The sequence below is a fragment of the Bos javanicus genome, chromosome 25, assembly GCF_032452875.1.
Source record: "Bos javanicus breed banteng chromosome 25, ARS-OSU_banteng_1.0, whole genome shotgun sequence".
Taxonomy (NCBI): domain Eukaryota; kingdom Metazoa; phylum Chordata; class Mammalia; order Artiodactyla; family Bovidae; genus Bos; species Bos javanicus.
In genome coordinates this window covers 14,259,809-14,285,163 of record NC_083892.1, presented here as the reverse complement: position 1 = coordinate 14,285,163, position 25,355 = coordinate 14,259,809, and the positions used below count along the sequence as shown (strand labels likewise).

At 40.8% G+C, this 25,355-nt stretch overlaps 1 protein-coding gene across 1 annotated transcript; it reads left to right on the top strand.

Annotated features, from left to right (window-relative positions):
• The first annotated feature begins 3,428 nt into the window (after positions 1 to 3,428).
• Positions 3,429 to 23,157, top strand: CEP20 (centrosomal protein 20). The gene is made up of 6 exons (XM_061401212.1): positions 3,429 to 3,506; positions 4,223 to 4,453; positions 11,907 to 12,104; positions 14,261 to 14,345; positions 17,925 to 18,061; positions 21,234 to 23,157. The coding sequence occupies exons 2-6, from the start codon at positions 4,426 to 4,428 to the stop codon at positions 21,308 to 21,310; spliced, it is 525 nt and encodes a 174-aa protein (XP_061257196.1). The 5' UTR covers positions 3,429 to 3,506; positions 4,223 to 4,425; the 3' UTR covers positions 21,311 to 23,157.
• Positions 23,158 to 25,355: the final 2,198 nt, after the last annotated feature.

Genomic DNA, 25,355 nt, shown 5'->3' with positions numbered 1-25,355 from the left:
CCTTTAGGATTGACTGGTTGGATCTCCCTGTTGTCCAAGGGACTCTCAAGAGTCTTTTCCAGCACCACGGTTCAAAAGGCTCAATTTTTGGCACTCAGCCTTCTTGGTGGTCCAACTCTCACATCCATATATGATTACTGGAAAAACCACAGTTTTGACTATACAGACCTTTGTCAGCAAAGTGATGTCTCTGCTTTTTAAAACTCTGTCTAGGTTTGTCATAGCTTTTCTCCCAAGGAACAAGTGTCTTTTAATTTCATGGCTACAGTCACCAACTGCAGTGATTTTGAGCCCGACACTGTTTCTATTTTTTCCCCATATTTGCCATGAAGTGGTGGGACTGGATGCCATGAACTTAGTTTTCTGAATGTTGAGCTTTTAGCCAGCTTTTTCACTCTCCTCTTTCACCTTCATCAAAAGGTTCTTTAATTTCTTTTTGCTTTCTGCCATTTGGTCAGTATCATTTGCACATCTGAGGTTGTTATTTCTTCCAGCAATCTTGATTCCAGCTTATGACATTTTTATCTTTTGAGTAAGCATCTAGGAGTGGGACTACTGGGCTATATGGTAAGTGCATGTTTGACCTAATAAGTAGCTGCCAAACTGAGTTCCAAAGTCACTATACCACTTTGTTCTTCTACCAGCAGTATATGCAAACTCATTAGCATTTGGTATTATCATTGTTAGGTGTTTTTATTTCAGCCATTCCCATAGGTGTATATAGATGTTTATCTACTGCAAACAGTGTGACAATGAATATTCTTATACTAATATCCTTTGTAATCAGGTATAACTGTAAGTTATACTCTTAGCACTAGAACTGAAGGGTCAAAGGATGCAAAAGTTGGATTGTGTATTGCCAAAAAGACTTCTGAAAAGGTGGGGCCAGTTTACTTACCTGACTTGTTTCCCCACATCCTCACCAACACAGTGTTATCCTTACATTTTTAAATGAAATTTTACTTTAGATAATTGCACTATGAGTATCTCTCTCATAGGGCTGTTGGTGAGAACTTAAAGCTCTTAGAGAAGTGCCTGCCACAGAGTGGCATTGCATGTTAATAGTTATTATATAATTACTACTATTAATCACTATCATTTGCCTCTTTCAACGAGTTCTTCATTAGTATATTCAAAATTCATTTCTCTGAAGAGCTCAAACATTCTACCTATGGAGTTAGTTAATCTTTATAAATCTCTTCAGGTGCTCACTAGGATTTCAGGCCCTGTGGGTGTTACAGAACAGGGAAGTGTGACCCAAGAGGACCTCTCTAAGGTTACAGAACATATCTATGTCCCATAACGTCAAAATGAATAGAGTATGGAACAGGATTCCTCTAGGTTACATTAACTGTCAAGCTTTTTCTGACTGCCACCCACTTCAAGAAATAACAGCAGGAACCAGAACACAAAATAGACCCGAAACAGAAAAAACAATACGTCTATGCCTTCTATTCATCCCATTCCATTTCATTGAAGATATATTCATTTAGTTCAGTCGCTCAGTCGTGTCCAACTCTTCACGACCCCATGAATCGCAGCACACCAGGCCTCCCTGTCCATCACCAACTCCTGGAGTTCACTCAGACTCACGTCCATCGAGTCAGTGATGCCATCCAGCCATCTCATCCTCTGTTCTCCTCTTCTCCTCCTGCCCCCAATCCCTCCAAGCATCAGGGTCTTTTCCAGTGAGTCAACTCTTCACATAAGGTGGCCAAAGTACTGGAGTTTCAGCTTCAGCATCATTCCCTCCAAAGAAATTCCAGGGCTGATCTTCTTCAGAATGGACTGGTTGGATCTCCTTGTAGTCCAAGGGACTCTCAAGAGTCTTCTCCAACACCACAGTTCAAAAGCATCAATTCTTTGGTGCTCAGCCTTCTTCACAGTCCAACTCTCACATCCATACATGACCACTGGAAAAACCATAGCCTTGACTAGACGAACCTTTGTTGGCAAAGTAACGTCTCTGCTTTTGAATACGCTATCTAGGTTGGTCATAACTTTCCTTCCAAGGAGTAAGCATCTTTTAATTTCATGGCTGCAGTCACCATCTGCAGTGATTTTGGAGCCCAAAATAATAAAGTTTGACACTGTTTCCACTGTTTCCCCATCTATTTCCCATGAAGCAATGGGACCGGATGCCATGATCTTTGTTTTCTGAATGTTAAGCTTTAAGCCAACTTTTTCACTCTCCTCTTTCACTTTCATCAAGAGGCTCTTTAGTTCCTCTTCACTTTCTGCCATAAGGGTGGTGTCATCTGCATATCTGAGGTTATTGATATTTCTCCTGGCAATCTTGATTCCAGCTTGTGTTTCTTCCAGCCCAGTGTTTCTCATGATGTACTCTGCATATAAGTTAAATAAGCAGGGTGATAATATACAGTCTTGACGTACTCCTTTTCTTATTTGGAACCAGTCTGTTGTTCCATGTCCGGTTCTAACTGTTGCTTCCTGACCTGCATACAGATTTCTCAAGAGGCAGGTCAGGTGGTCTGGTATTCCCATCTCTTTCAGAATTTCCCACAGTTTATTGTGATCCACACATTCAAAGGCTTTGGCATAGTCAATAAAGCAGAAATAGATGATTTTCTGGAACTCTCTTGCTTTTTCCATGATCCAACAGATGTTGGCAATTTGATCTCTGGTTCCTCTGCCTTTTCTAAAACCAACTTGAACATCTGGAAGTTCACGGTTCATGTATTGCTGAAGCCTGGCTTGGAGAATTTTGAGCATTACTTTACTAGCGTGTGAGATGAGTGCAATTGTGTGGTAGTTTGAGCATTCTTTGGCATTGCCTTTCTTTGGGATTGGAATGAAAACTGACCTCTTCCAGTCCTGTGGCCACTGCTGAGTTTTCCAAATTTGCTGGCATATTGAGTGCAGCACTTTCAGAGCATCATCTTTCAGGATTTGAAATAGCTCAACTGGAATTCCATCACCTCCACTAGCTTTGTTCGTAGTGATGCTTTCTAAGGCCCACTTGACTTCACATTCCAGGATGTCTGGCTCTAGGTCAGTGATCACACCATCGTGATTATCTGGGTCGTGAAGATCTTTTTTGTACAGTTCTTCTGTGTATTCTTGCCACCTCTTCTTAATATCTTCTGTTTCTGTTAGGTCCATACCATTTCTGTCCTTAGGTTATACTAATAGATTTCAAAATCTATTGTTGGGTTAAGACTAGTGATTAAGCGGCACCCTTCTAGGTCATAAATGTTGATCTTCTTGGCTATATAACTGGAATCACAGAACCTCACACTCAGTTTTGGGTACATTATTTTCATGTTTCTTTCTTTCTTTCTTTCTTTTTCATTTCCTTGGAATGCTAGAGCTTATTCGTCATCAATCATCTTCACAACTAGTTCTTGGAATCCTTATGTACACAGTCCAGTATTAAGCGCCAGTGGGGAGAACAGGCGTTGAAGAGCAAGGGGCCTCTCCACCATTTGCTGGTGATCTTGGTTATGCCTCTTCAGTCTTTAAACAGTTTCCTGATAGCTCAGTAGGTAAAGAATCTGCCTGCAATGCAGGAGACCCTGGTTTGATTCCTGGGTTGGGAAGATCTGCTGGAGAAGGGATAGGCTACCCACTCCAGCATTCTTGGGCTTCGCTGGTGGCTCAGATGGTAAAGAATCCGCCTGCAATGTAGGAGAGCTAGGTTCGATCCCTGGGTTGGGAAGATCCCCTGGAGAAGGGAAAGGCTACCCACTCCAGTATTCTGGCCTGCATAATTCCATGGACTGCATAGTCAATGGGGTCGCAAACAGTCTGACAAAACTGACCGACTTTCACTTCACTACTTTGTGGAGTAATCATAAAAGAAATCAATGTCAACGCATGTAAAAAGCTTAGTGGAATGTCAGGAGCACTGTTAAGTCCTTAATACAGTGGTTCTCAAGGTATGATCCCCAAGACGAGCAGCATCAGCATCATCTAGGAGCCTGTCAGAAATACAGTTTTCGGATCTCACTCCAAATTTATCCAATCGGAAACTCCCGGGATGGGGTCCAGAAATCTGTTTTAAGAAAATTTCTAGGTGATTCCCACGTATGCTAAAGTTTAATACACGGTAACTATTAACAACTAGTGCCTGAGGCTGCAGAAATGAGCAGAGGGCAGATGACGAAGTGTTTAGTAGCTTACTAAGCCCTAGGCTGCAGCAGTATTCGTAGTAACGGTTCCTATCTGCCTCAACTACAACTTCCTCTTCCTACTCCCTCAGCACCGGCCTAGAGCTCCCGCCTCGCTGATTGGTGGGTTCTCTCTGGACCTTCACCACCCATCCAACCACGGAGATCGTAAATGGAGAGAGGCGGGACTAGGCACGGCTAGAGCGGCGCCTCTATTGGCTACAGACCACGGCGCACAGCGGGACGGAACTGCGCGTGCGCACAGCCGAGGCGCGCCCCCGGCGGCCGTTGGAAAATGGCGACTGTCGCTGAGTTGAAGGCCGGTGAGTGCGACTGGGAGGTCTATCTGGTGAAACGTGTCGACCTTCAGTCTGTGAAAAGGATGGGACGAAAGGAGGGCCCGCGGAACACTAAAGTCAACCTGTCCCAGGGTCGTTCTGTGGCGTCAGGGCCTGTGGAGCATCCGGCGGGTGTGACGGCTGCAGCTCGGGCCCCTGGGGGTAGGGATGTGGTTGCATGGGGGCTGTTTTTAAACCAACTTTGAACTGGAGGAGGAGCCCCGGGATCCGCGGGTACCTGAGAGGTCTGAAGTCCTGCACCTTGGGGCTCAGGCTCATCTTTCTGGACCCTGCTGGGGGCGAGGCCTTGGACCTGGCCTTTCCCTCCGGTCTGATGATTGCAATACCGAAACAACCACTGTTGCTGTTCGGCCCAAACGTAAACCATTTCCTTGGGTATCTCCCTGAATCCGTACAGCCACCCGCGAGGTGGGTCACCATTTTCCATGGGGAAAAACTGTAGGTAGAAAGGTGTCTGGCCTGACCATATTTTCCTGTGTTTTTAAGAAAACTTCCACAAAGAGTCGAGTCTTTTAAGCTGAGAACATTTGTATACCGTTAGTTTTGACGCAGATGTCCAAACAAGTAATAGTAATTATGGTTATTCGTGATCGAGCCTTCTGTCGGGCACTACCCAGCCCCTGTGTTATCTGATTGATTCCATATATCAACCTTATGCCCATTTCAGAGATTAGGACATTGAGGCACTGAGAGGTGAAACAACTCACCCAAAGTAATTTAGCTAGAAAAAGGCAGAGAGGGAGAACTTAGGAGATGCTGCACTGGCTCTGCAGGTCTTAGTTACTGAGTGATACTCAGTATCTGCAATAAGACCAGTTCCAGTTTTCGGGAAATTTAGGCTATAAATCAGTGATTCCTAGAGATTTCTTGGAGAAAATGATTTGAGCATATGATTCAGTAACTGTTGATATAAATGTATATTTGTGGCCTCAGGCTGGTGAACAGTCATTAAAAAGGCATACCTTTAGGACTTCCCTGGTGCAGTGGTTAAGACACACCCGCTCCCCCCAGCCCCACACACACCGTGCAGCCTGCCCGGTTTCCATCCCTGGTCAGGGAACTAAGATCACACAGTGGGGCCAAAAAAAAGAGGCATACCTCTATCCACAAGGACAGACTCGACATAAACTGGTGTACCCTCTCCCCAGGAAACACACATCACCTGTAATGTTGCATGCTACCTCCCAGGATTTACAACTAGTAAAGAACCTGCTGCGAATTCAGGAAAAAGACTCAGGTTTGATCCCTGGGTCAGGAAGATCCCCTGGAGGAGGGCATGGCAACCCACTCCAGTGTTCTTGCATGGAAAATGCCATGGAGAAAGGAGCCTGGCAGGCTACGGTTCATAGAAGGATGCTCCATAGAACTCTCTGTTCTTCATTGCAGAGAGTCCAATATGACCGAAGTAACTTAGCACACAGCACACTGTGTTTCCTGTTGTTTAATATTTTACAATTTTGGTAAAAGGTTGTATAGTCCGTGGGGTAGCAAAGAGTCCCACCTGACTGAGCGACTTTCACCACTTTCAATCCGAGGATATAAACCAGGTTAAGAAGCTCTATCTGAAGAAATTGTCATGGTGCAGTGTTTTAATAAACATGATAATAGAGTGAGGGTCAGAATGGCATGGAGATTAGGGATGTATTACACAGATGTAGGGAGCCCTTTAGGTGTTTTCTGCATTCTTCAGCTCTGAATGTGCCTAGTGTTCAAGAGAAATCTAATGAAATGTTTGCCAGTCATTTATATTACTTGGGCTTTCACCTTTTTAAAGCACTTTCACTTCACGTTTTCCTGCCTTACTTGGTTCTGCCTCAGAGACAGAGCTCATGTTGGAGAAGGCAAGTGAGGCAGGAGTTAGTGAACTAGCCCTGAGGTAAGGATGACATGCAAGGTTCCTAACTGCAGATTCTTCTTCTGCTTATTTCTGTTTTTGGCTGCTCTGGGTCTTCACTGCTGTGTGCGGGCTTTCTCAAGCTGCAGTGAGTGTGCGTGGGCTGCTGTCTAGTGGTGGTGTGCTGGCTTCTCCTTTCGGAGGCTTCTCGTTGCGGAGCACGGCCTCTAGAGCAGACTCAGTAGTTGTGGCACATGGGCTTAGTTGCCACGTGGCATGTGGAATATTCCTGGACCAGGAATCAAACCTGGGTTTTCTGTGGTGGCAGGCAGACTCTTAACCACTGGACCACCAGGGAAGTCCAGCTTCTTAATTCTCATTTCTCTGCTGAATTTGAGGCTACGCTGTATACATATACAGAGTAATTGGTTGTGTATAGTGGGGAATCTCTTTAATTTCTAAAGATGGGATTAGAGAACGGGTTTAGTAATGATTCCAGCATAATAAAGCTGTACCTTCCCTTCCCTTCATGGGCCTGTTACACAGTCTGATTGGGTGGTAACTACTTTTAACCTACCTGCAAAAAAAGGTTGAGGAGATGATCTAAATGTAAAGAGCAAGGAAGGTTAAAGTCTAGTCTAGATTTATCCCTTTAAGCATATGACCCAGATTTTTGTTGTTTATCAAAGCTTAAAAATAGTTTCATGTCCGTGCCTACATGGGCTCCCTTTATGAATTGTCATTATTGTGGTGTACTTATTTATAGCACAATATATTTATTACACCAGTAGTATACAGCACGGGGTTTCCCTGGTGATTCAGTGGTAAAGAACCCACCTGCCAATGCAGGAGATTCTGGTTCAGTCTCTGGGTTAGGAAGATCCTCTCTATCATATTCTTGCCTGGGAAATCCCATGCATAGAAGAGCCTGGCAGGCTTCAGTCCGTAGAGTAGCAGAGAGTCGGACATGGCTGAGCGACTGAGCGCAAGTATACAGCACAATATTATAAAGCCTTTAGGCAGCATTTATTGATTTCTTACTCTGTTCTAGGCACTATGGGTGAAATGTGTTGCTTCTTTGGAGTTGTGATTTAGCTCTTAGGGACCACATGGAGAAAAAAGTTTCTAGACAACTGTAAGGGATAATGCCAATTCAGCCCTATCCACATTATTATTTATAGCTAAAATATTATTATCATAACTACTGATATTTGTAATAGTGACCCTTGCTCATCAAGATGTTAGATTACATTCAGCATATATATCCCAGATTCCTTAAGATGGCATTGATAAGGCTACATGTTAGATTTCTAGTCAGTCAATTCAGTCGCTCAGTCATGTCTGACTCTTTGTGACCCAATGAACCGCAGCACGCCAGGCCCCCCTGTCCATCACCAACTCCCGGAGTTTACTCAAACTCATGTCCATCAAGTCAGTGATGCCATCCAACCATCTCATCCTCTGTCGTCCCCTTCTCCTCCTGCCCCCAATCCCTCCCAGCATCAGGGTCTCTTCCAGTGTGTCAACTCTTCTCATGAGGTGGCCAAAGTATTGGAGTTTCAGCTTTAGTCCTTCCAGTGAACACCCAGGATTGATCTCCTTTAGGATGGATTGGTTGGATCTCCTTGAAGTCCAAGGGACTCTCAAGAGTCTTCTCCAACACCACACTTCAACAGCATCAATTCTTCAGCACTCAGCTTTCTTCACAGTCCAACTCTCATATCCATACATGACCACTGGAAAAACTATAGCTTGACTAGACGGACCTTTGTTGGCAAAGTAATATCTCTGCTTTTTAATATGCTATCTAGGTTGGTCATAACATTCCTTCCAAGGAGTAAGTGTCTTTTAACTTCATGGCTGCAATTACCATCTGCAGTGATTTTGGAGCCCAGAAAAATAAAGTCTGACACTGTTTCCCCATCTATTTGCCATGAAGTGATGGGACTGGATGCCATGATCTTAGTTTTCTGAATGTTGAGCTTTAAGCTAACTTTTTCACTCTCCTCTTTCATCAAGAGGCTTTTTAGTTCCGTTTCACTTTCTGCCATAAGGGTGGTGTCATCTGCATATCTGAGGTTATTGATAATTCTCCCAGCAATGTTGATTCCAGCTTGTGCTTCTTCCAGCCCAGCATTTTTCATGATGTACTCTGCATATAAGTTAAATAAGCAGGGTGACAATATACAGCCTTGACGTACTCCTTTTCCTATTTGGAACCAGTCTGTTGTTCCATGTCCAGTTCTAACTGTTGCTTCCTGACCTGCATATAGGTTTCTCAAGAGACAGGTCAGGTGGTCTGGTATTCCCATCTCTTTCAGAATTTTCCACAGTTTATTGGGATCCACATAGTCAGAGGCTTTGGCATAGTCACTAAAGCAGAAGTAGATGTTTTTCTGGAACTCTCTTGCTTTTTCCATGATCCAGCGGATGTTGGCAATTTGATCTCTGGTTCCTCTGCCTTTTCTAAAACCAGCTTGAACATCTGGAAGTTCCTGGTTCACGTATTGCTTAAGCCTGTCTTGGAGAATTTTGAGCATTACTTTACTAGCGTGTGAGATGAGTGCAATTGTGCAGTAGTTTGAGCATTCTTTGGCATTGCCTTTCTTTGGGATTGGAATGAAAACTGACCTCTTCCAGTCCTGTGGCCACTGCTGAGTTTTCCAAATTTGCTGGCATATTGAGTGCAGCACTTTCACAGCATCATCTTTCAGGATTTGAAATAGCTCAACTGGAATTCCATCACCTCCACTAGCTTTGTTCGTAGTGATGCTTTCTAAGGCCCACTTGACTTCACATTCCAGGATGTCTGGCTCTAGGTGAGTGATCACACCATCATGATTATCTGGTTCATGAAGATCTTTTTTGTATAGTTCTTCTGTGTATTCTGGCCATCTCTTCTTAATATCTTCTGTTTCTGTTAGGTCCATACCATTTCTATCCTTTATCGAGCCCATCTTTGCATGAAATGTTCCCTTATCTCGAATTTTCTTGAAGAGATCTCTAGTCTTTCCCATTCTGTTGTTTTCCTCTATTTCTTTGCATTGATCACTGAGGAAGGCTTTCTTATCTCTCCTTGCTATCCTTTGGAACTCTGTATTCAGATGCTTGTATCTTTTCTCCTTTGCTTTTTGCTTCTCTTCTTTTCACGGCTATTGGTAAGGCCTCCTCAGACAGCCATTTTGCTTTTTTACATTTCTTTTTCTTGGGGATGGCCTTGATCCCTGTCTCCTGTACAGTGTCACGAACCTCTGTCCATAGTTCATCAGGCACTCTGTCTATCAGATCTAGTCCCTTAAATCTATTTCTCACTTCCACTGTATAAGCATAAGGGATTTGATTTAGGTCATACCTGAATGGTCTAGTGGTTTCCCCTACTTTCTTCAATTTAAGTCTGAATTTGGCAATAAGCAGTTCATGATCTGAGCCACAGTCAGCTCCCAGTCTTGTTTTTGCTGACTGTATAGAGCTTCTCCATCTTTGGCTGCAAAGAATATAATCAGTCTGATTTTGGTGTTGATCATCTGGTGATGTCCATGTGTAGAGTCTTCTCTTGTGTTGTTGGAAGAGGGTGTTTGCTATGACCAGTGCATTCTCTTGGCAAAACTCTATTAGCATTTGCCCTGCTTCATTCCGTACTCCAAGGCCAAATTTGCCTGTTACTCCAGGTGTTTCTTGACTTCCTACTTTTGCATTCCAGTCCCTTGTAATGAAAAGGACTTCTTTTTTGTGTGTTAGTTCTAAAAGGCCTTGTAGGTCTTCATAGAACCGTTCAACTTCAGCTTCTTCAGCGTTACTGGTTGGGACATAGACTTGGATTACTGTGATATTGAATGGTTTGCCTTGGAAACAAACAGAGATCATTCTGTCATTTTTGAGATTGCATCCAAGTTCTGCATTTCGGACTCTTGTTGACCATGATGGTTACTCCCATTTCTTCTAAGGGATTCCTGCCCACAGTAGTAGATATAATGGTCATCTGAGTTAAATTCACCCATTCCAGTCCATTTTAGTTCGCTGATACCTAGAATGTCGACGTTCACTCTCGCCATCTCCTGTTTGACCACTTCCAATTTGCCTTGATTCATGGACCTAACGTTCCAGGTTCCTATGCAATATTGCTCCAATTTTAAAATGTTACTTTTTTTTAAGATTTATTGATTCATTTTTGGCTGTGCTGAGTCTGTTGCTGCAGGGGCTTTTCTCTAGTGGTGAGAATAGGGCTGCTCGCTAGAGGCGGTGCACGGGCTTCTCGCTGCGGTGGCTTCTCTTGCAGAAGCACAGGCTCTAGGGCTTGCAGGCTTCGGTGGTTTTGGCACTTGGGCACACTAGTTGCGGCTCTTGGGCTCACAGGCTCAGTAGCTGTGGCACATGGGCTTAGTTGCTCTGTGGCATGTGGGATCTTCCTAGATCAGGGTTGGAACCCATGTCTCTTGCATTGGCAGACAAATTCTTCACCACTGACCCATATGGAAGCCCCAAATCTTACAGTTTTAAGGAGTTAACTCATAGTTATCTTTAAAAAACAAACAAAACCCCAGAACAAAAGCCCATCTCTTTTGTTCAGAATGGGCCATTTCCCAAGGGTTCTGGGTATCAGTTTTATACAAAAGATACAACACAATCCTTCCTTTTTGGAGTGTACTTGTTATTTTCAATCATATACTTTCTAGACCAGAGGTTTTTAGTGACAAATTGAACCTGTCTCTTGGGCTTTCCAGGTGGCTCAGTGGTAGAGAATCCACCTGCAATGCAGGAAATGTGGGTTCCATCCCTGGGTTGGGAAGATCTTCTGGAGAAGGAACTGGCAACCCACTCCAGTATCCTTGCCAGGGAAATTCCATGGATGGAGGAGCCTGGCAGGCTATATAGTCCATGGGGTTGCAAAAGAGTTGGATACAACTTAGCAAATAAACAACAACAGAACCTGTCTTCTGTGACAACTACTCTTGAAAAGATATGAGACACTGGGAGACAAGTTCAGGTCCTAGTAAGCTGAGTATAATTCTTCCCCCCTTTTACTCTTCACTAAAGCTTATGTATCAGTCTGTAGCCTCTTACAGTGACACTGTTGGAAGGATAAACTTACATTTGGTTAACTAAATTAAAGTAGTAAATCATTGCAGTTTGGGAACTTTTATTTTTTATTGCAAATATGGCTTGTGGTAGCTGCTGCTGCTGCTAAGTCATTTCAGTAGTGTCCGACTCTGCGACCCCAGAGACGGCAGCCCACCAGACTCCCCCATCCCTGGGATTCGCCAGGCAAGAACACTGGAGTGGGTTGCCGTTTCCTTCTCCAATGCATGCAAGTGAAAAGTGAAAGTGAAGTCACTCAGTCGTGTCCAACTCTTAGCGACCCCATGGACTGCAGCCTACCAGGCTCCTCCATCCATGGGATTTTCCAGGCAGGAGTACTGGAGCGGGGTGCCATTGCCTTCTCCGTGTGGTAGCTAATATGATGATTGTTCAGTTTGTCGTATAGATTGAAAGGATGTAATATTTTAAACATTTTGTTTTAAAGTTGGCCTAAGAATGGCAAAAATTTATTCTATAACTGAAACATTAATACTTTATATTAAACAGTTTTAAAGGACACTTTGGAAAAAAGAGGAGTGTTAGGGCATTTAAAAGCAAGGATTCGTGCAGAAGTTTTCAATGCCCTTGATGATGAAAGTGAACCTCGGCCATCGTTGTCTCATGAAAACTTTCTAATTAATGAGCTTATTCGGGAATATTTGGAGTTCAACAAATACAAGTATACAGCGTCGGTCCTCATAGCAGGTAAGAGGTTATTTATTGTTAATCACCTGAGGTGAAATCTGCCTTTTCCCTTCCCCCTATTCTCAGAAAGTGTTTAGCCTAGAAATCTAATTCCATTACCAAACGGTGTCATCTGGGACATGACTGGGACATAAAAATCCCATGGGCTCTTTTCATGTCACAGCTTGAACAAGTTCTCATGATATTTATTGGACTGTAGGAGAAAATGACTAACACTTAACCTAGGTGCATACTTTGAAAATCATAATTTCTGATTCTGAGAATAAACAGTTATTTACGTTTTGCCTTGTGTGCTGTCAGTCTTTTTCCTATGTATATGGTTTAAAAATACACACACAGAGACTTACTATATATTCTTTGTTAAAAAATATAAAACACTGAAGATAAAGCCTCAAAGTATTGCTCCATGTATTGATTAGGCATGTATTCAGATGTATGTAAAAGCGTTATATTTAAAAAGGACTAGATAATCTATAGAAATTTCGAATCACTATGTTGCACACCTCACACTAATTATTGTGAATCAACTAAAATTTTAAAAAGAAAGAAAACAATTAGGAAGATAAACTCCAAGCTCATTCTAGTGATGAGGGGGAGAGAAATGGTATTGGGGGAAGGGGGTCAACAATTAAAGCAAAATTTACTTTATCTGTTAAATTTTATTTCTTAAGAAAGAAAGCAAAAGAACTAGAAGAATAGGGACAATAGTCAGGATCGTTGTTGCCCCTAGGCTGGGGGAAATGAGGTTGGGAGGACGATCAAAGCACCCTCCGTGTACATGACTTGATTCCCTTGTCCAACGTTTAACATATGCTTTAAGACTATTTGGTGCCTTGGAGATACGCCTCATTAAAGAAAAGAGATCATGAAGTAGACTTTGAAAGAGAGAATGGATTCCTTATTGTGATGCTGGAACTTTCCATTGGATAGATCTTTTGTTAATATTCTAGGTCTTTAATGTTCTTTAACCTTAACTGAATAAAGACTGATGATTTTTATTGGTTTAAGGATCATCAGTGTCAATATCTTCACTTTCCTCAGTTTGTTATAGATAGCTGTATAATATGTTACTACTCAGAACAGAAGAATGTGAAAATGTCATCAATTAGCTGTACTGGACTTGTGCTTACCTAGAATGAAATATGGAGACAGTAGTCAAGTTTCTACAGAGTCTTGACTTTTAAAAAACTGAGATGTACTTTAGCATAAAGATACTTTACCGTTTTTACTATGTAGTTCTGTGGATTTTGCCAAATTCATACAGTTGTGTGGCTCCACCACAATCACAATATAGAACATTTCTATGACCTCAAAAAAATTCCCTGTGCCCTTTTGTAGATAACTTCTTTGCCTACTCTCAACTCCTGTCAACCTCTGATCTGTTATTTTCTGTACCTGGTCATTTGCCTTTTCCAGAATGTCGTATGAGTGAAATCGTATAGGATGTAGCATTTTGAATCTGCTTCCTTTCACTCAGCATAATGCATTTGAGACTATGCTGTTATTTCCCCCCCTGAATAGCATTCCACTGTATGGCTCTGTTGATTTATCTGTTACCAGTTGATGGACATTTGGGTTGTTTCTAGTTTTGGGCAATTATGAATGCAGCTGCTATGCTACCTCCTAAACATTCACTTAGGAGGATTGTCTGAACGTTGTTTTCACTCCTCTTGGGTAAAGAGCTGAGAGTGGCATTGCTGGGTTGTAGATGGGCAGTACCTGCTTACCTTTGTAAGTGAGTGCACCATTTTGTTCTGCCAGCAGAGTCCTCCCAGTTGCCCTGAATCCTTGCCAGCACTTCATATTTAGTGTTCATTTTACTTTTAGATTTATTGCCAACAAATGGATATCAGTGCTGTCATGTATTTAATTTGTAGGCTTCTTAGAAAATAGGACTTCTCAAGTCTAGTATAGAAACAGTAATTTCCCAACTCAAAATTGGGGGATTTAAAAACTGCATTTATATTAAAGATATGCATTTAATAAAGTAGGCATTTTGAAAATCATAAAATCACAGTTGCGTCTGTCTTGATGTGTGCCATCATCACTCTTCTAAAATCTGAAAAATGTATATACCTCATAAGTGTGGTTTTTATCAAAATCCTATTTACTTTTTAGAGTAATAAAGCCTCAGTGTTTTGTGATTTCCCCCCTAGAATCTGGTCAACCTGTAGTTCCACTGGACAGACAGTTTCTCATCCATGAACTAAATGCATTTGAAGACTCAAAGGATAATACAATGTAAGAAGTTTTTTTAAAAAAATGAGTTTTCAGATATTATTGTATTGGTGTCGTAATTGTATAGTGGTAGTTTTATTTCATTTGAATTCATCAGTTGTTTATTTGGGTCCAGTGTGTGCCTGGCACTGTGCCACATCCAAGGTGTGTGGCAGTAAGTGCTAAGCTGCCTGTGGTTTCAGAGGATGGAGCAGCCCTGCTTCATTCTAAGGGTCATGTCTCTTGGCTTCTTGAGCCATCCTTTTGTTTTTCATCTGAGGCTGCTTTGCTCTGTCAATTGTTTTCTGCCTCATATTTAATCTTCCTCCTCTGCTTCCTTTATTTCAGCTTAGGAGTGTACTCAGTTCTCCCCATTCCCCAGAAAACCTATTTTTACCACTGAAGTTAGTGAAAATCAACCCTCTGTTTTCATTTTTTTATCTACATTTTTTTGCCTTCTCTACATTTAAAATTTTCTCCTCATTTATACTGAAATGTTTTGCTTTCTCTACATTTGAAGTTCTCTCCTCATCACTTATACTGAAACTATGCTCTTGAAAAAGAGTGACCACTGTTCTTTTTCTACTTTAATGTTTCATAAACTTTTTCTTGAGGTCCCCTGAATGGCAGAAAAAATTATACCTAGGAAACCTGGAGCATAACTCAAGTAGCCTTCCCCTAGCAAGAAATTTCCTTGAATCTCATGTTTCTCATTCTAAAAGTTTATTGAATGTTTTCATTCTACTTCCTGATGTAATTGTTTTACCATAAAAACGTTTAAGATGACATGCCAATTAAGTTGAACTCTCCCTCCAATCCTTGTGTAAAATGAATGTTCTGGGATCATTGGCTACCTTTAACCTCTACTTTGTATCAAGCCCCAGCACTGAGAGTAGGAATACGCCTATTTCCAGTTTGAGAAGCTCAGTTTTCCTTGAATTTTGCAGTGTTTTGTAATAGTAACGGCTCTCCCTTAAAACACTTTTGTCATTTGTCTTTTATGACCCTTTATTGTCTTGGTTTTTCTGTCTCCCTAATGGTCATCTCAGTTTCTCCACTGACTCCTTTAGGAAGGTTCCTTTAAATTGTGGGCACTGCCCCAAGATTTGTCCTTAACTTTTCTTCTTACCCCTTGCCCACTTTTCTTTCCAAGGATTCTTGAGTCCTTAGTGATGCCGCCACACTGGTGACTGTGCCTTAAATCTGACAGATCTCATGAATTGCGGGCACACATTTCTGCTGGTATCCAAACTTGGTGTTTCTAAAAATCAAGTCCATTATTTTCATTTCTTCAAACCACCCCTTGTAGCTTCCTCATAGAGCCATTCAGGTCCTCATCTCAGACTCACATGTACTTCTGGCTCGTTCTCATTTCTCCACCAGTCACTTTGCGAGTTTCATCAATTCTGCCTGTACAGTTGTGTCTGTCTGTCCTTATGCCCTGCACCATGCAGTTCAGAAGGCCTCTTTCCCATTTCTCTCCAGGCATGTTCTTTTCTGACTCATGTGTCATGCTGCCAACAGTTTGCTTTCTGAAGGACACTTATTGCTTTGTTTAAAGCATTTCCACTGAAAAGATTTTAGATTTTAAAAAGTAATAAAGTCCATATACCAGGCATTAGATGTGGATGCCAGTGGAAGTCTGAAGTAGCACTCAACGTTCACTTTAATATTTTTCAGTGAAAGTTAAAAAAATGTCACAATATGTAGGATAAAGTATTTAATAACCTTATGTTAGATCAAGCCATAACACCAAGTGAGTTTGTGCCAAATTTATGAAGAAAATTAGCTTTTAGAGTTTCTGTTTTTCAAAATTGCAAGTAAGGCATTGTAAAGCTGTATTTTAAAAACAATTATCACTGTTTTTAACTCAGGATTTTTTTAAAAAGAAACCTGATATTGATGAAGTCGCAGGTTAAATGAGCTGGTTATATGTTTTCTCATAACATTTAAAAATACCTAAATCTTAAAATTTTTAAATCTTAAATAGGTTTTATTGTAAATTTGGCAAATAGAATTTTTTTTTTAATTTAAAAATCTCCTTTGATCAGTTAACATTTGGGGAAAGAGTGGTTTAAAGTTGACCAAGAGACCTATTTTATATTCCTGGATACTGCTTTTATAAGAGCTGAGGCATCTTATTAAATAGAGAAACCCATTCTCTTGGTTTCCTTGTGGAATGGAAACATTGCTTTTGTGTGCAATTAGTTATTTGTTGCTGTATAACAGGTTACCCCAGAATTTGGTGGTTTAAAATAGCAGACATTTATTATCTGTGGTGAGGAATCTGAGAGTGACTTCTGTGGCCTGGCTCAGCCTCAGTCGTGAGGTTGCAGTTAAGGTGTTGGCCGGTGCGGGGTGGGGGGCCAGTCATCTCAAGTCCTGGCTGGGGCTGGCGGGTCCATCTCCATGTGGCTCACTCACATGGCTGCCTCAGTTCTTTGCTACGTGTACCTTTCCATAGGACAGCTTGAGTGGCAGCTGACTTCCCCAGAGTGACTGAGGGAGAAGGCAGGAAGGGCGCCACGATGCTGTTGATGGCCAAGCCTCTGACGCTGCAAGCGCTGTCACTCGGTGCCTGCCTTAGCCCTTGAAAACGTGAGTTCAGCTCACACTCAGGAGAGCAAGACTCCACCTTTTGAAGGGAAGGGATATCATACTTTAAACTGTCACACCTGCTAGTAAGTAGATAAAAATCTCAAAAAGACAGTCCATTAAATTGATGTTTTCGAACTGTGAGACTGGAAACAAGAGAAAACCTCTCTATTGTCATCAGAGCAGCTTCCATTGGTGCAGGGGCAGCAGGCAGCATATGCTAAGGGAAAAAATATGGGACTTGGGGTTCAAGTGTCAACCTTGCTTACTATCCAAGCAGCCCTTTCGCAAATCCTCTGTGAGCTGTGGTCTTCTCATTTATAAACTGGACATGATGATTATGACATCACAAGATGAGGATAAAATAGAGGAAAGAATGTTTTGTAAACTGTAGTTTTTAAAATTTTAATTCTTACCTGACACCTATATGGCTTACATTTATATACCATTTAATACATGCCAGGCACAGTTCTAAACACTTGACGTTTATTGATGCATTTGGTCTGTGACTGCCCTATGAGATAGAGACTATACTTATCCACATTTATAAAGGAAGAAACATTTATGAGGCTGGGGATATTAAAAATCTTGTTGAATCTTGAGTCCTGTCAAGTGGCAGGGCCAGGATTTGAACCCAGACAAGAATTTATGAATCCAATAAGTGTGTATTGTGTCAGACAGTGTTAGGTTGTGGGAAATCTTATACTGGACTTGGAGTTCAAAAAGAAAAAAAAAGCTGATTCCTGTGCACTGATTGAATTTGTATTTCAGTTTAGATGAGGTTTAACTTGTTAACATGTTTCCTATGGATTTTAAAATTGTAGAGTCAAATTTAAATTTCAAAAAGCGTGAATAGTTTGCAGTTTGGGTAATAACCATGCAACTCTTTTAAGTCTAGTGAATTATTTGGCTATTTTGGTGTCAGAGACTACTTTTTACAGAATAGATATTTTAAAGTTTTTCCTGTTTGTGCACATTTAATTGATTTTTGCTTTCTTTCTGCTATAGACCTCTTTTATATGGGATTTTAGCTCATTTCTTGCATGGAACTAAGGATGACAACCAAAATACATTTCTGAAAGGGTCTTCACTCCCGCCTGCAAACCCAAATCTTGGCAGACAACCTAGTGGAAGAAAGCAAATGGGTATGAATTTCTGAGACTTCTCACTCGGCTTTCAGCACGTGTATTTTCTTCCTATCTATTTTTATCTTTGAGGTAGTTTTTCCTGAGATTTTTGAGTCATAGTTTAATTCCATTTATATCTAATATAGTTAGCCTGTGTTATTTATCATCAAAAAAAAAAAAATGGTTTTTGGAAAGACAATCTTGTGAGGAGCAGAGAGAAGACTAGACAAAATTCTTAGATATAATTTCTATAAAAAAGTATTGAAAAACTTGATTTTCCCATAGATTTGTACTGTTTGGAGCGGCTTAGATCCTGAGCATACTGAAGAAAGAGCTTTTATCAAGTTATCTACTTTTTCCCTCTCAGACTGAGAAAAGTCAAGACTGCTGAGAACAGAGCAGTCACAGGTTTATGTGCTCTCCTTTGCATTTTCAGGATTCTTTTTTAGCAGGGAGTGGGGTGAATATTCTTTGTGTTAACGTTGTAATTACTCACAAATAAATTCTTAGGAGAAAGGCTCATATTTCTTTCAAGAATATTCACTCTTCCAGTGAACTTTCAGTTGTTTTGATTTTATCCAAACACTAAGACCTCAATTTGGTAATCTAAATTGAATAGTTTATAGCTCAGTATTTCCAACTATGGTACAGCTGATCTCTCTTTTTAAGGACAGTCATAGGAGAAGGAAATGGCAGCCCACTCCAGTACTCTTGCCTGGAGAATTCCATGGATGGAGGAGCCTGGTGGGCTGCTGTCCATGGGATCGCACAGAGTTGGACATGACTGAAGCGACTTTGCATGCACGCATGCATTGGAGAAGGAAATGGCAACCCACTCCAGTGTTATTGCCTGGAGAATCCCAAGGACGGGGGAGCCTGGTGGGCTGCCGTCTATGGGGTCACACAGAGTCGGACACGACTGAAGCGACTTAGCAGCAACAGCAGCAGCATAGGTGGGGCTCAGGCAGCTGATTATCAGAACAAATATAAATCTTGACTGTTGAAATAAACTTTTAAGAAACATCAAAGTGCAGATTGTCTTTTGTAGTTTTCCTAAACTGCCATGAGCAATATTGATCATGTTAAATGTTTGCCCTGTCTCTTAAGATCTGAAGGCAAAGTGATCTCTCGGAGGTTAGTTCTGCCTTTACTAAGAGTTATCCTTCTATATATCTTAGAATTCTGAGTTGATGGGATGTTGGAAAAGAAATCATTCCCGTCACTTATTTTACAGTTGAGAAAACCAAGACTAAGAGGCCCATGCCTGTAGCTGGTCATTTTTAGCAGAATCAGCACCCGTGATTGCCATTCCTGTGGCCTTTTCCACTTAAAGAATATGAGATGCTTTCCTACTTACTTTTTCAAGTATTGGTAAGGGACTGCCATTATTGCCTACTATCTGGCAAGAACTTAAAAGCAAAACCAAACACCCGGTACAAGAGTAAATCTCTAAACATCAATTATATAATGTAGAATTCCCTCTAATCTCATCTCCTTACCTCTCCCTAACACCTCAATTCCTCTCCCCTTCACAGAAGGTAGCGCTGTTAGCAGCTTGGGTGTCCTTCAGGAGTCATTTCTGTTTAAATTTATAGGTGCTGTTTCTGTACATATTATCCTACACTTTATTTTTTCACATGTGTTATCAATTTATGTAAATCTGCTTCTACCTCATTCTTAATTTCCTGTATAGTCTATAGTATTCTGTGGTACTACTACTAATCATTCTTTGCTAATGTATGTTTTAAATTTTTTGGTTTTACAGTATTGCAGGGTAGCATTAGTATTTCTCTTATGTGCATACCTTGAAGTAGAATTGGTTCAAAATTTTGTATATTAAAAAATGTAGTAGATACTAATTCCCCTCCAAAAAGGCTTTACCATTTTATGTGTTTACAAAGAATATATGATAATACTAGTTTCTCTATTTAATTGTCACCAGTGGATAGCGTATGCATTAACATTTGTTAGCGTAGCAGACCTGTGATGTTGGTATTTTAGTTGTAGTGGGAGGGGAGCAGGAATGGGAGAGTGCTAGAGGGGATGCAAGAGTCCTGGGGTTACCTTGGCTCCTCTCTGCAGAAAATGCCAGAGACATCAAATAGAGTTGAGGTCAACAAAGCTTTGGATCCCTGTTCTGTGGAAGCCTCAGAAGGGAGATGAGTGCACTAATGGGAGAACAGTGATATTGCAGATTATTTTTCTTGATTGTCAAAAATGTTCTTGGCTCAACAGGGACCGTGAAGAATTGTTAACCCCAAATTGCATAAGGTTTCTGTAACACATTTAAACATCCTGTGTACTTTCTCAACTCAAACTTATTCTGTGAACGATATGTTTTATTTGATAACATTGAGAAAGTTACAAAGATATTAAAATTATTCTTCAGATTATATACCCTCTATTGACATAAACTCAATCCAGGTGAAACATAAAACACTAAAATTAAACTCTCTTTTATTTGAAAATGAGTCCAAAGCATGCCATCATGAAAGCAGTTTTTTTTTTTTTTTTTAAGATTCCTGTGCGTGTTCTTGGCCGTGCTGGGTCTTCGCTGCCGCTCCTGGGCTTTCTCCGCTGCAGCGAGGAGGGGCTGCTCCCCGTTGTGGGAGCGCAGGCGTCTCACTGCGGTGGCTTCTTTTGTTGTGAGCACAGGTTCTCGTGTGCCGCTTCAGTAGTTGTGGCACATGGGCTTAGTTTCCCCACAACTAAACAAAAATCGGCCTCTTGGTTTTGGCTGAAGACTATTTCCTACAATTTCATTGATGGTTTTCTGAGTTTGGTAGGAAGTTTTCTTCTTGCCACAAGAGGGTGCTGCTGGGAGGATTTCTATTTGAAGAAGAATTTTGTTTTTTTTTTTCTTTTTAGTTGAACTTTGGCATCCCTCAAAATACTAATTGAAAACACAGTCCTTTATTGTGAATTCCAATCGTTACATACAGTGTAAGTTTGTAAGCACTTACCTATGAATTTACTTCAGGGTGTACTTTTTCACTTAAAAAATTTTTTAAACGTTTCCGATTTCTTCAATAGTGTTAAAAAAAAATCCAACATTTTTTTTCATTGTCCTAAGCCATCTAAAGACCTTGTATGGTATAAATATGTAATATCCTAAAATATGTATAGGTAGGTCTGCCTGCTGCCCCTTTTGACTTGGGATGCGCACTGACCTTCGCTTGTATTCTTGCAGAAGAACACCTGCGGCAGGAGCAGGCGAGGTGCAGCAATGCTGAAAACCTGCATACTTCACCCACGGTAAAGAGATGACACTTCCAGTTGGGGCTTCTTTGATCTTAAACTTGTATGTATTAAATAACTTATTTATTCTCCCAATGTCATCAGAATTCATCCCTAGTATTGTACTTTGTAAAAATGTGAAGTTTCTGCAGAACCTTTAGCCCCTCGTGTTTTATTGCATTTGTGAATAAAAGCTAACTCTGTCATCTAGTTTACAGATTTGACTTGAAAGAAAATGTGGTTTTTAGGACGATTTTAAAGGTCCCTAGATCTGTGAGAAACGAAAGGGTTTTTTTTTTTGGTACCCTATAAATTATTCTAAAGGAAAAAATCAAGTGTTTCTAGCCATATGCTCTGTTCTGTTTTTGGCTGTGCTTTGCAGCTTGTGGAGTCTTAGTTCCCTGACCGGGATTTGAACCTGGGCCCTGGCACTGAAAGTGCTGAGTCCTAACCGCTGTACCTCCAGGGAATTCCTTGCTCTATTCTTTACCATGGCACATTAATTAAATTTCTTTCAGGCTGGAATAATGTGGATTTACAGGAAAATTCATTCATTTAAAAAAAAAACACACACGTTTAAAAGAACAATAAAGCCAGAAAAAACTAATTCCTATAAAGTTTGATTTTTGGGGGGGGGTGGTGGGTGCGGGTGTGAAACCAGCTATTTTTCAGATAACTATTTATAATTAGGTTTAAATATCTGAATTGCTATCTAAATTTGAACTTTAAAACTTGGTAACAATGTACTTTTTATTTTCTTAAACAATTTTGGCTTCTCCTAGAAGATTTAATTAAAAGGTGGGGGTGGGGGATAATTCTTTTAATTTTGCTGTAAGTAAAACAAAGAGTTTATTACTTGAAGACTGTGGAATAAGCATGAAGAGACAGGCTTTAGGAGAAATACCAGAAAGTACCTTTTAAAAGATGGCATTGTTTAACTTCCTTGGGGCCCTCAGTTGTGCAGTTACCAGATGAGCTATGAAAGGGCCAACCATCACTTCATGTTTTATTCCTGGGATAGAAAAATAGTAAGATTTCTTATAGTGCCATCTCTAAAACGCTTTGATATTTATTGACATTTTTATAATGTGGAGTCTTCAGGCTGGCTTCACTGAAGCAACAAATGAGTATAGTAGACAGAACCTGATTGGCACAAGATACAAGGTATATTCAGAACAAAACTGCGTGGGCACCTATACACTGACATTTAGCTTAAACATTTTCCATTGGGAAGGTGATAAGGAAGGACTGTAGCTGGCAAAATTGGCATTCTTTTTGGGGTGTTGAGTCTGTGCTGCTTTTGGAACCTTTATTTCTGAACTTTTATTTCTGGTGCTAGTCAAGTTTTCAGTGTAAGGAGTTCAATCCTTACAGATGTAACCAAGAATTTTTATCTGAATGCTGAAAACTATTAAAGAAATCCCCTTAAATCATACTTTACAAGTCAAAAGATTTTTGAGAGGTCCTGTTGGTGGGCTAAAATTACATATACTGGTGTAGAAGTATTATAAAGGGCTCGTTTCCATTTTTTAAATGAAATCTATAGTATCTGATTACAATGATGAATTCCACTGTATTGTATAGGGGGATATAACTATCTGAATTCTTCTCAGAGGATTTGGTTTACACCCAGGAATGTTGGCAGTGGACACTGTTTACCTCAGGAATTGCGATCATGCAGGACTAGATTAAGAAAAAGTGCTGGAGTTTGTCATTTTGGATGCGATATAAAATCATCAAAATAGAAGCTAAACAGAATTGTCACATGTAGTCCATATTGTGTCTGTATGTATTATTCTGTAACTTACTTGTACCTAGGCAACTTTTATACTTTCAGTGTACCATTTAATAAAAAAATAAATAAGCAGCATCCAAAAGGTGTTCTGTGACTCTTCTGTCATCAAGAGATGTCCACCGGAACCAGAAGAAGGCTTGGCGATGGCTCCTTAGGCTTTCTTTGGGGATCTCCAGCAACCTAGTTGTTGGAGGGTTGAGGATGGTTGGCATCAGCCATGTCACCCTGGGATAGTTATTCTTCACTGGGTGGCAGTGGTCAGGGCTGGTGATGTTATTCTCTGAAGGGACAGTGTCATAATCTGTGGCGCCATATATGGTTTGAAGAAACACATTTAGTGTTATGTTTTGTTTTTGTTTTTGGTTGTGCCTTGTGGCTTGCAGGATCTCAGTTCCCCGACCAGGCCCTGAAGCTGGGCCATGGAAGCGACACACCAAGTCCTAACCACTGGGCCACCAGGGAATTCCCATATATTCCAGCAGTTTAAGTAGGTTCTTGAGCTGAGACACTTAAACTCAAGGGAGGAAAAGATAAACATAGAAGACCTATCAAACTCTTCTCATGAACTCATAAACTAAATCAGTACATCGTTGCAGTAATTTTCATGGGGTTGTTAGAAGAAGTTCTCCTCTAGACATGCAGGAGAAGTTCTAGCAGAAAACTTATACAAAAATAGGATGGGAATTGGACTTGAAGAGGGATTTAGGAATAGCAGACATTTAAAACTTTGGCAGTAAAAAACTCATAGCAGGACCAGAGGTGGCTTTTGAAGATGATAAATTTAAGCTTAGCATATATGTTTGCTTAGTATCAACTAACAGCTTTATAATTAGGTGCAAGAACATATTTGTATATGTCCCACATGCCTGTATGATTATGTAAAATATGATGTGTTCTTTTAACCTAAAGCCAAGTGTACACGAAGGACTAACACTTGGGAGAAGATTCCTTTAAAGGCATCTGGGACAGTGGTTCCCAGCCACTGGGCATTTCATTTTTGTAACAGCCATTCTGCAAGAATTGTGTGTTCTTCATTCATTTTTAAAAAATGAAAGTGAGGTAAAACTACCTTTTAAAAAATAGACAATTTTTAAAAACAGTTTTAGATTCACAGCAGAATTGCATGTGAAGTACAGAGTTCTTGCTGCTGCTACTGCTGCTAAGTTGCTTTAGTCGTGTCCGACTCTGTGCGACCCCATAGACGGCAGCCCACCAGGCTCCCCCGTCCCTGGGATTCATACACACCCCCAAAAGTGGTACACACTCACAGGCTCCCTGTTATCAGCATGTCCCCTGAAAGTGGTGTATCTGTTACATTCAATGAACCTACATTGACATATCATTATTACTCTTAAGTCCATAGCTGATGTCAGGGTTCACTCTTGGTGGTGTATAGTCTATGGGTATACTTGTCACTGGGCTTCATCTGTGGCTCAGCTGATAAAGAATCTTCCTGCAGTGCAGGAGACCTGGGTTCAATCCCTGGGTTGGGAAGATCCCCTGGAGAAGGCAAAGGCTACCCACTCCAGTATTCTGGCCTGGAGAATTCCATGGATTATATAGTCCATGGGGTTGCAAAGAGTCGGACACGACTGAGTGACTTTCACTTCACTGCATACACGTCACTACATGCATCCACCCATCACTACGGTATCAGTAATTTCACTGTCCTGAAAATCTTCTGTGCTGTCTTCCTTCCTTTTTCTCCTCTAACTCCTGGCCACCAGTGATCTGTTTATGGTTTCCATAGTTTTACCTTTCCAGAATGTTACATAGTTGGACTCATACTGTATGTAACTTTTTTACACTGTTTTCTTTCACTTAGTAATACTCATTTAAGTTTCATCCATTCTGTTCATGACTTGAAAGCCCATTTCTATTTAGTGCTGAGTAATACTCTGACGTCTAAATGCACCACAGTTTATCCATTCACTTACTTAGAAGGACTTCTCAATTGCTTCCAAGATTTGGCTATTAATGAAGAAAGCTGCTCTAACTAAACAACTGTGCAGGCTTTAGTGTAGACATAGGTTTTCAACTCATTTGAGTAAATCCCAAGGAGTGTGATCTGCTAGGTCATATGGTAAGAACAGGTTTACTTTTGTAAGAAACCATAAAACGATTTTTATTGAGAATTTTAGGACCTTTCCTGATAGAGAATCCAAAGTTACCAAGACACTAGAGCTGGAAATCAACGATAAAGGAGCACTGCAAGACTAAACTGTGCAATTTAGTCTTGAACCTGGAGAAGCGTGGGGGCCATAATGCATGAAAGAAAGT

Excerpts from the sequence above, each read along its gene's own strand:
- CEP20 (XM_061401212.1), top strand. The coding sequence starts at position 4,426 with ATGGCGACTGTCGCTGAGTTGAAGGCCG. Across the intron at positions 12,105-14,260 it reads AGCGTCGGTCCTCATAGCAG|AATCTGGTCAACCTGTAGTT; the intron begins GTAAGAGGTTAT and ends TTTCCCCCCTAG. Across the intron at positions 18,062-21,233 it reads TAGTGGAAGAAAGCAAATGG|AAGAACACCTGCGGCAGGAG; the intron begins GTATGAATTTCT and ends GTATTCTTGCAG.